At 32.7% G+C, this 11,482-nt stretch overlaps 1 protein-coding gene across 2 annotated transcripts; it reads left to right on the plus strand.

Annotated features, from left to right (window-relative positions):
• The first annotated feature begins 350 nt into the window (after positions 1–350).
• Positions 351–7,694, plus strand: LOC114273989 (low-specificity L-threonine aldolase 1). 2 transcript variants are annotated; one of them, XM_028215822.2, is made up of 11 exons: positions 351–516; positions 643–764; positions 1,274–1,720; positions 2,874–2,985; positions 4,222–4,272; positions 4,548–4,619; positions 4,888–5,020; positions 5,761–5,819; positions 6,510–6,610; positions 7,274–7,340; positions 7,430–7,694. In XM_028215822.2, exons 3-11 carry the CDS (start codon positions 1,278–1,280, stop codon positions 7,520–7,522), a joined length of 1,131 nt encoding a protein of 376 aa, XP_028071623.1. In that variant the 5' UTR covers positions 351–516; positions 643–764; positions 1,274–1,277; the 3' UTR covers positions 7,523–7,694. The 2 variants fall into 2 exon arrangements, with proteins under 2 accessions (XP_028071623.1, XP_028071624.1); XM_028215823.2 differs by having other exon boundaries at positions 358–507.
• Positions 7,695–11,482: the final 3,788 nt, after the last annotated feature.

The following is an 11,482-nucleotide window of genomic DNA, read 5'->3' on the forward strand; positions in this document are numbered from 1 at the left end:
CCAAAGGGAGGCAGCTTAAGAGGTTGCCACTCGTAAAATATGTGTGTGCTGTGATGTGATGGGTATATATTTGCATTTATGTGACATGATACGTGTGTATTTTAATTTCAACTTTTTGTCGATTCTGTAACCCGTTGCAAGAGTATTGCTAGGGATCTCAAATATTCTATCAAAAATTTTATCAAAGGTCTCACAGGGGCGTGAGACACACACAATGTGGGTCCCATGTAGGTCTTATCAAAAATTTTACAAAGGTCTCACCTGGGCGTGGGACACACACAATATGGATCCCATGTGGATCCCACACCTATGTGAGACATTTGATAGAATTTTTAGCGCCTCTAGTATTTTTGATGACAATTCATAGGCCCCTTTTCCCTTTCTTGTTGTGATGGTGGGGTTAGGTTTCTGGGTTCTTTCTGGGATTGTTCGTCCACCAACACCACTCATATAAATCCCCCAGATTTGTACACCACCCACAAATCATTTCTATTATCCAAAACTTGGGTTGATCTTGTAATTGATTTTGAGTTTTGTTCATGTTTTCAAAACTCTCTCTTTTGATTTTCTTTTCTTGTTTCTTTGCTTTTGGATGTAATTTGCTCTGATCTTGTTGAAATTTTTTGTGGGTTGTGTGTGCAGTTGTGTGAGATTGGGTTAGTTTCTTGCATTTCTGCGTAAAATTCAGGCAAGAGAAGAGAGCAATTTTGCTTATTTGAAGACTGTGAACAAGAAGTGCTTGTAATTTGTAAAGAGACTCAGAGGTATGTTTATGAATCAGAAATTTAGTTGTGATTGTTTGGTTAACTCTAATGAAATAGAATTGTGCAACATTGATTCCATTTGTAACACACATTTTCATATTTTTTATAAACCAACAGAATATCATTCACGTGAACGAAACAGAGCATTAAGAGTTTACATAATCTATTTTTGGATAATTTTTAACTGTGAATATTATACAAACCCCCCTGTTTTCATTGAATATGCAAACAGATTTTGTATCTCAATGTTATTTTCCAACTCCCAAAACTGACAAACTTTAGTCTGAAATTTTATTTGGCGTTTCACTATTCACTAATTGTTTCACGTGAATATCATCAAAAATGGTTGTGGAAAGACACAATCGTGAGCCTTAATACCTCTGCTTTTTTTTCTTTGGATTTACTATTTGAAATTTATTTTTCTTACATGTTTTAGCAGTTGAAGTTTTGCTTTTAATTGAATAGTTACATTGATGTGTTATTATTATGATTATTTGGTTTATTTTCAGAAAAATGGTGACTAGAACGGTGGATCTCCGCTCGGACACAGTGACCAAACCGAGCGAATCAATGCGGGTTGCAATGGCCAAAGCTGAAGTTGATGATGATGTACTCGGCCATGACCCGACGGCCTTTCGCCTCGAAACAGAGATGGCAAGAATCACGGGCAAGGAAGCCGCCCTATTTGTCCCTTCAGGGACTATGGGTAACCTTATTAGTGTGCTTGTTCATTGTGATGTTAGGGGTAGTGAAGTCATTCTTGGAGACAATTCGCATATCCACATATATGAGAACGGAGGCATTTCCACAATTGGAGGTGTACATCCAAGGACCGTGAAGAATAACAAAGACGGGACAATGGATATTGATCTCATTGAAGCTGCCATCCGAGACCCTAGGATGGCGATTTGTTATCCGATTACTCGGCTTATCTGCTTGGAAAATACACATGCTAAGTACGTACTCATGGTTCGTGAATGCATTTGAAATTCTGATGGAAAATTAGGATTGTCGAATCATTTGATCATATTCACTTCTGATTTGATTCTAGAAAGTACTCATGTTTCGTGAATGCATTTGAAATTATGATGGAAAATTTGATTATTTGAATCATTTGATCATATTCGCTTTGATTCAATTATTTGCAAGGGAAAAAGAAAATACAAGAAATGATAGAATATTCTTCCTCTTGTTTGGATAGTAATGCGAGAAAGAACGGATAAGGATGGTGAGAGATGACAATCTGTCTCATGTATGGAAAATGTTTGGGGGGAAAACAAAAGAAAAGGGTTTTTTAGGCCGACTTATTTTGTTTTTGCTAGCTTTTTTCACTTTTTAAAGAATGCAGATTCCTTTTAACTTACTAGTAAGTAGATCTTTAATGAATCTAATGATATAATAATTGATTATTTGGTAGGATCCCACTTGTATTTGGTTAAATTGTATTTTGCTTGTTCTTGTGGGGTTAGGGGGGTCATTGGCTAAGGAGGGGATATGCCTTTTTAATTTCCTGATGACTACTCTCCCACTTGCTTGTGGGGTCAACTCTGTCCTATCCTTCATTTTTGTTGGGAACCTTCGAGATGGACTGAGCATGCTTGTGGACCTGAAAAGTTTTCTTTCAATTTCCCTTTGAATCTTTGATTGTACAGGAAATGGGGCAGTCATTTCAGGTCACTGTCCTGATTATGCATGGTGATTTGATAACTTCTGTTTTAAAATATATTTAATTTTGCTGGTCTTTGTTTCATAATTGTCCGCTTTTTCGTTGTTGTGCTAGAGACCCAGGATCAAACCTTTCACCATTAGCACGATGTAGAACTTTCATAATAGTCTCGGGGCAATTACTTTGTGTACTATTCCAAATGTTAGGTGTGTACCCAATATTTTTCCTCCCAAACACACATTAATGTGTACTAATTGGGCATTGTTTTGTTTATGTAATGGTCCTCTTTCAGGATGTAGGATTGGAAAATGCATATTCGAGCATAATGAATATCAGTCTAAGTCTAATGATTGCAATTGTTTTTTTAACATTTTGAAGATCAATTTTGCTAATAATTTAAAATTTTCTATGAAAAGTCAGTACTGATATTTTAGTAAATGCAGCACTGGCGGTAGATGCCTTCCAGTAGAGTATATAGACAAAGTTGGAGAGCTAGCAAAGAAGCATGGGCTGAAACTTCACATTGATGGCGCTCGTATATTTAATGCATCTGTGGTGAGTTTTCTTTTGCTTTTTTCCCCATTTTGTCTCTATGCATTTGTATCCTACAATGTTATGGTGTGCAATCTTCTGTAGTGGGAGATAGATATTCAGGAGAATACTTCCTTCGGAATCATTTTTACTGTATTTTGGTTACTGACAGCTAGAGGACCATTTAGTTTGGAGAATTTTATTTGGATTGACTATTGGTGATGAGGAGGTTGAATGGATAACTGTTTTTTTTTTCAGAACAAAAATATTTATTCCATTTTTCCTTTATAAGATAATATACACAGAAGCATTTGAAATGTAGTTTTAGGATTACTTCTTGTCCAGTGCTAGATAGCATGTGATGGCTCACCCTATAATCAAACACACAGACATGCCAACATGGCGATTTTCAAAAAATGTAGCCTGGACATGTAAAAAAATTATATATTTAAAAACTTATTATATGCCAAACATATGAATAGTTTTATTCAAAAGTAAAACAAAATTAAAAAAGCTACACAATACTAATTAAAATTAAAAAGTCATACACCATTATTACAATTACATCTTGTGTCCCAATATTGAAGGGCTTTATCATAGTTACATGGCAAAGGAGGTTGAGATTGGTTGTTGTAAACTTTTAACTGAAAGCCACGATAAAAGACGGGAATGACAGGGTAACCTGAAGTTGATGTCATAGCATCAATGGCGGTGATTGCTTACATGGCAATGATGGCTTATATTTCTATGACCACCTCTTGATGGAATCCCCTTCAAATGATAAGTCAAATAAATTGTTGTCTTTCAATTTTTTCTCGAGTGACGTTTAAGGTTTAGTGTGCTCTAAAACTTGCATATTTTTAAAGTAGTAGTCACGAAACATATGTCGCTCTATTGAACAAGACCGGGAAATGAAGTTATTTCATTCCACTTTCACATGTCTTGTCATTCTAAATAATGATTTGGTGTGAGGTTTCTCTAGGATTCCATAAATGAATTAACATCTTTATTCCACTGCCACATTGGTAATATTGGGTAAGACTCTGTTTCACACAATCCACTTGTATGTGAAAAATACGGTTTGAGTTGAATTTCATTTCCTTCCCATATCTATGCAACTTATAAATTTTTTAGATCCAGAGGAAAGTTAGACCATATCTAGTGCATAATTATTTTAGTTGAAATACCCGATATTTTTATTGTTAAACACATATATGAACAACCACCCAAGTTCTTGACTTGATAAAATTTGTCCTCCAGGCACTTGGAGTTCCTGTTCACAGACTGGTGCAAGCTGCTGATTCTGTTTCGGTAGGTTTACATCGTGTCTGGCATTCTAAGTTATCTCTGCCTTGCTGGTTTTTTGGGTTTTTCTTTTTGTTTATACTTTAGTTCTTTTTTTTTTTTTTTTGAAGAAGAAAGTGTGTAGAATCAATCCTGAAACTTATAAAATTAGCCCAAATAATTGGACACATTAATTTTTATCTAGGTTATTATGATTTTATTATTTCACATAATTTATTCAATGTCTCTTCTGCTTTTTTTTTTCCCCCCATTCTTTTTTCTGTCCAAATTATGTAATCCAGGTATGCCTGTCAAAAGGTCTGGGTGCTCCCGTTGGAACTGCCATTGTTGGTTCAAAAGACTTCATTGCACGGGTATTACGGATAGTTTTGCAACAAGTGAGAATTCCATTTTTCCTTAGGCTGTGTTTGGATCAACGATTTGAGTGAATTTGTGGAGTGAAAGGAAAAGGGAAAGGAAAAGGGAAGGGAAAATTTATAAATATAAAAAAAGAGATCTCTATTTCATTCACTTTTCCTTTTCCTTTTTCTTTTTCTCCACAAATGCTCCTCAAATCCTTAATTCAAACACAACCTAACTGTAAAAACTTGGTACCTAGATCTTTTTTATATGGTATTGTAGGCCAAGAGGCTTAGGAAGACCTTAGGTGGTGGGATGAGACAAGTTGGTGTATTGTGCGCTGCAGCTTTAGTTGCATTGAAAGAGAACGTTGGAAAGCTTGATGGTGATCACAAAAAGGCCAAGACTTTAGCAGGTAAACTACTCTCCTGATTAGTACATAATTGAGTTTTTTTGTGTTTTTGGATACACGACTTCAATTAGTTTATTGTAAAAATTATTAGAATCATGTTTTTAAAATCAACAATGATTCATCCCACTAAAAATATCACCACTAATAGCACTAATGCATTAAAAAAGTAAAAAAAAAAAAAAAAAAAATACAACTCCAAGACCAAAACATCACATCATTAATGGCGGGACCCACTGCCACCTAATTAGTGGGAGCACTAATTAGTGCTCCCAAGCATTTTTCTTTTAAAATAAGATTTTAGACTTTAAGTTGTGTTTTTAAAATAAGACTTCATAAAACAACATGAGTTTTGGGAAATGAGTTCAAAACAACTTGATTTTAGGAAATATGTTTGGGAAAAACATGGGTTTAGTAAAAAACTCGCACATAATTAATTATATTGAACTTCTTTGCTTGGAAAGCAAACCAAACCAAGCCTTGGTGTCGGAATCAAATGGTGTCGGCTTAATTGCACTGCTTCGTGGTTGTGTTAAGTATATGTTACTCTCAATCCACTATATTCCACCATAACTGAAGATTATGTTTCGAAGTATCCATACACAATATGTGAAGGTGGTCCATCAACAAACAATTTGATTGGCCAACTATAGAGACACACACACACACACACACACATATATATATATATGCAGATGTCATGGCTGATGTTTCTCTTTCACAATTTTATGAATCTGGTTTTTCAGAAGGACTGAGTAAAATCAAAGGACTAAAAGCTGATGTCACTTCAGTCGAGACCAACATAGTAAGTAGCCTAGTTATTAACGTATAAAATATAGAATAAGTTGGAGTTTATATTTGCCCCTTTCGTACATGAGTTGCACAGATCAAATCCCATTCAGGTTGCTGCAATGTGTAGCCTATATGTTTAGTTTTTGCTCAATTAGTAAATCATGAAGATTTCCATAGTATCTGTCTGTACCCAAGGAGTTGAGTTTTCAGAACTCATTTTTTGAAAAATTAGAAACTAGTTTGATAAACACCAACAAAAATATTTTTTTGAATTTGCAAAAATTACTTCTGTCCCAAAAAAGAGAGAACCATATGAAAAAAATGGTGTTTTTGATTTTTTCATTATTTTCATCAAACTAGTTCTTGAAAAAAATTCAGAAAACAAATTCTAAGAACTCAACCAAACAAAACTGCCCAAACAATGAGAGAGAGAGAGAGAGAGAAAAAAAGATCTCCAATACCAACCGTTAGCTTTGCTTTTTTGCCTCTCTGAATTATTGACTTTTGAATCATTTCCATACTTTATCTGCACATACATGTGTGAATATGTGAGGATTCTTATTCTCATGGGATCTGTTTTATATTATTTCTATATGTCTTATATACTTAAATTATTCATGCTTTTTCAACTTGTTCAAATTTTAGAGCTCCTTTCTTAGAACATAAACAACTTTTGAATTCACTTTGCTTTTCTTATGACCAGGTATATTTTGATATTTTAGAGGGCGCAAATATTACAACCCAAAAACTCCGCAAGAATTTGGAAGAACACGGCATACTTGTGATGCCCGAGAGCTCGACCAGGTGTGCTTCGGCGCTTGAACATCATTTAAAATCCTAAGTTGTTTATCCAATCTTGTTTCCTCATTGTCATTCTGTAGGAACCACTGCTTATTTTGAGTTTGCATACAACTTAAAGTAGGATGTACAACCTGAAATCATCCATCTTAGTTGGGAGTTTCTATTTGCACATCATCCTTTTTCTCAGTTCACACCATATTTTCCATTCACATATCAACTACCGAACAAAAATTAATTGTTCGGATATCCACTATGAGCAAAACCTAATTGTTTTGATATCAAGTACCAAACTGGGTTTTTGTTTTGGCAGTTGATATCTAAACAAAAAAAAACGTGTGAATTGAGTATTTCTGTGGTGTGCAAATAGAAGCTCCCATCATAGTTACCTAAGATGTTATGTAAATTACACTTCATAGCCGAATGACAATATAGAAATTGACCACACTACTATCAGGTTTCAGTATTGTGTTACATGTTGTCCATGCTTCTTAGTCTGAGATTTTAGAGTCATGGAATCGGAAGTCTTAGTTGGAAATTGGATGTTCAATAGCACAGGACACTTTGGTTGATACAACTTTGTTACTTTAGTTAGGTCTAACATCCATGAATTATCATGAACACTTGGTATGTGTACGAAAATTTAATGTTAGTACTATATGGTTGCAGAGTTAGGCTTGTTGTTCACTACCAAATATCAGCAAGCGATGTGCAATACACCTTGTCATGCATTCAGGTAAGGAATTATGAAACCCATTTCCATCTTTATTCATAATTTTCTTCATTCAAATGAGCACTCAAATTCATGTTATTCAAATATTGCAGCAAGCTGTAACTGGAGTCCCAGCTGAAAATGGTGGCACTAAAATATTTCAGCAAGCTGTAACCGAAGTCCCTGCTGAAAATGGTGGCAAGTGAGATAAATGACCGTTGCATCATTTCCATTCATAGTAAAGATGTTCAAGCTTTAGTATCGACATTAAAATCTTCCATTCATCTTGGAAGTGTTGCATGTGACATGTTAGGTTTAAACCTCATCAATCTTACTGTTCCTGTTTCCGATTACTATTCAATTGTTCCTTTCTTCTTAGGGCTTTTTGTTGTTTCTTGTACCACCTAACGAAAGAAAGGTGAAAAGATGCAGCGGTAACATGTATTCAGGAATTAGTCGGGCAAAATCCATGACACCCTGCATGAAAAAAGAAAAAGAAAAAAGGGCACATTAGATTTAACTTTTTACCCAATGAAAAAATGAGGGTTTGAGGATAACAAATGCAAATTTATTATTATATAAGTATCATTCTTAAGCATGCTACATGTACATGCAATTCATAAGAAAATATGTTGAGATAATTAGAACTCATAGCATAATAATATTGTTGCATGAATGAGTAAAAACCAAAGACACCAACCAGAAACAGATGCATTACAAAACACAATACAAGGGCACAGTTTAAAATGGGAAGAGCTACACTGTCAAGTCAGTTATGTTCTAACATTTGTGCTATAATTATCGGATCAATTTAATTATTTTTTATGGATAACATACAGAGAGAACCCTTCATTTGGATTGATGGTTTAGGAGGAGAAGTGAGGGATTTGAAGGAGTAAAGTTAGTTAAATCATGTTTGGATTCTTTTAAAGGAGGAAAAGTGAAGTGCATCGAGGGATTTTGAGAGGCGAGTGTACAAACATTTTAAACACTTCACTTTCTCTCCAAAATTGGGACGAAACAGGGAAGTGAACTATTTCTTATAGTTAAACACATGTTAAGAGAGTTTAAAAGTATTGTACTTTATTTATTACATTCACTTTTATACATAATATATGACATTCAAATTTTTCAACATATATTTTAAAAATTGTGCAAATGATATATATTCATTTTATAAAATTTATATATTATTTTTTTGTCAAATAATATTACAACTGACTCGAAGCACAAGAATATGGGTCAGTTGACCAGTCAAATTGAAAATATTTAACTAGCTATATATGTGTTTGTAAGTTTGTATTGAGTTAATCTAGTCTTTTTGTGTATTAATAAAAGTCAATTTAGTATGAAATTTAAACAATAGTTTAGGTTATATTCACCTCTCTTAAGAGCGTCCTTATCAAAGTAGCAAAATGTTTAGTCAAATTGTAGCTAAAAACCTACTTTTCTATTTTAGCTAACCTTATTTTTCTTGTCATTCTCCAACAAACTCTCCATTTCTTTCTCCATTCAACTTAAATATTCCTTATCTATTGTTATTATTTTTTCAAAAAAAACATATTTTTCAAATGGACACTTTAAGGGTCACATTTTTTAAATAGAAACTTTTGCAACGGTCATATTCTTTACAATGTATTTTTATTATTTTTTTAATCAACTAAACAAGAGAATGAACATTTTGATTAAAAAAAATAATTATTCTATTATGTTTTATTACAATGAACCAAATACTACCTAAGAACTTCTCAAATTCGCAAATTATTGTGGCCTACCGTTAACTATGTACGACTAATGTTAACAAAGGAAAAAAAAAAAGAAAAAAAAAAACAAAAGCCCCGATCTAGCTTATCAAGGTTTCTCCTTTGACAAGAACATTGTAAAATTCATCATCCCATTTAATTTAAGACCAAATTGTAAATAATTCACGCATGAAGATACCTTTGAAGAATAAATGTAAGAAAATTAATGGAGTACTCTGTTGCTACTTGATGACCTTGATGAAATATAAAAGCTGAGTAGAGAAGTCATTGAGTCTAATATCAAAAAGTGTTCACCAACACAGACAAGCTCCACCTTTGGTCATTGCTATTTTGAAAAACAATGCATTACAATAAATTATCCAAAAATATTTTATAGTGTTGTGCAAAATCTATCCAAAGTAATATGCATAAAGCTTGAAATTCAATCCTACACAACAGCAGATTCATTGCGGCAATTCAACGAACATCATGTAAGCAATTAAGAAAATATTCATAACTCCTCTACATTCGTAGCAACATTGCATAAAGTTTGAAACTCAGTCCTGCATAGCGACATATTCATTGTTGCAATTCAACAAACATCATGCAAGCAATTAAAAAAAATTCATAACTCTTGAAACTCTACATTCAATATTCAGTTTAAACCCTTCAAATGTATCATCTCTCAACATTCAAAATCCAATTCAAACCCTTGATCCAACAATCAAATCATTGAAACATTGATTCAATATTAAGTTAGGAGAACAAAAAAAAAAAAAAGAGGAGGACAAGGAGAGAAATTGTACCGTTGTTCAATAGTTTTTTATTTCAGTCTAGTAGCCGAGTCTTTGTCATTGGTTATTTGTGCCAATGGATTTGGGTTTAATAGAAATTGCCGATTATGTTGCCGAGGATTTTGTGTTTTTTCCTGATTTTTCAGTATAAAATAATTAAGATATGGTTTTGACTAGTTTGATACGAATACTTTACGAAACGTAATAACTTTTATAAATTTGACATAATTATATTGTAATTTGTTAATTTTTAAATTAACATAACATTTTGTTTTCTTACCATCAATCATCCCTTAATCATATGAATGGCAATATATAGTTTTTTTTTCCCTCACTGAAATGTATATATATTTTTTCTTTAATTATCTATGTGCCCATACACTACTTGCCTTGGTCTCATTTGTTATTCTTACTAAAAAAACAAAAATAAGGATACAAACGAGCAAAGGCGACCGAACTTTGGGATGTTTGAATTTCAAGTCAGTTCTCCAAGTATTTGAGAAACTCAAACTAAAATCAAGTCAGCTAAATTTTATAAACAAGCAAAGCTTGACTTAGAAAGGAAAATCAAACTTATATTAATTTACATCTTAAGAGAAATAAAAGAAAATTATAAGCAACATATAAAAAAGTTGCTCATATTAATAATAAATTTTATCAAAAAAAATATGTAAATTTATGAAAATACTAAATATGAATAAATAAAATAATAAAAATATATTTTATATCTCATTAAAAATAAACATGAATTTATATTACCCTGTTCATAAATTTTATCAAGCTGAATTTAAATTTACCTAAGCTTGACTTAATTACTAAATGAGTCTAAAAATTAAATTTAAGTACGTTTATCTAACAAACGAGTTGAGCTCAAATTAGATGAGTTCAGATCATAAATAACTTGGCTTGTTTCTAGCATTAGGCCTTGTTTGGGAATAAGTTAAATTAGTCAAAATATCAAAAAAAAATTAATATAAAAAGTAAATCTATTATTTTTATTTTTTTATCCATTTTTTTATATAAAATTTTAAAAAAATTAATAAAGGGGATTTTTTTTAAGGTCCCTACTATTAAGATTTGATAGCATAAAGGACAACAAATATTTTCATAATGTCTAAGGTCCCTCAAATTAATCTAGAGAAAATTCGACTTTATAGAGAAAATCTCACCAAAGGACTTTCCCGAGAAATTCACTTAAACCCAGTGAAATTTTGTCAAAACCAGAGATATTCCCCTCTTCATTCTAGAGAAGTTCACTTAAAGCCAAAGAAAATCCTCTTCCAATCTAAAGAAATTCACTCGAACTCAGAGAAAATCCCCCTCCAATCCATAGAAATTCACTCAAACTAGAGAAATTCTTCTTATCCAACCCAGAGAAGTTCACTTAAACTCAGAGAAAATCCCCTTCCAACTTAGAGAAATTCACTCAATCTTAGAGAAAATCCCCCTCTCCTACCCAGAGAAATTCCCATCAAAAGATTACTGATTAATCCTTCAAATACATAAAAAGAAAACAATATCAAAATTTGACAAAAACCTAGATTTTGATTTGATGGTGATCAAAATCTGAGGTAGCTCTGTTTGTAAAGAGGAAAATGATCGAATACCTGGTGGGCAGTAACTTAATATG

Source organism: Camellia sinensis, chromosome 8 (assembly GCF_055761805.1).
Source record: "Camellia sinensis isolate YWXY chromosome 8, ASM5576180v1, whole genome shotgun sequence".
Taxonomy (NCBI): domain Eukaryota; kingdom Viridiplantae; phylum Streptophyta; class Magnoliopsida; order Ericales; family Theaceae; genus Camellia; species Camellia sinensis.

Excerpts from the sequence above, each read along its gene's own strand:
- LOC114273989 (XM_028215822.2), top strand. The coding sequence starts at position 1,278 with ATGGTGACTAGAACGGTGGATCTCCGCTCGGACACAGTGACCAAACCG. Across the intron at positions 2,986-4,221 it reads GTATATTTAATGCATCTGTG|GCACTTGGAGTTCCTGTTCA; the intron begins GTGAGTTTTCTT and ends TTTGTCCTCCAG. Across the intron at positions 5,820-6,509 it reads CTTCAGTCGAGACCAACATA|GTATATTTTGATATTTTAGA; the intron begins GTAAGTAGCCTA and ends TCTTATGACCAG.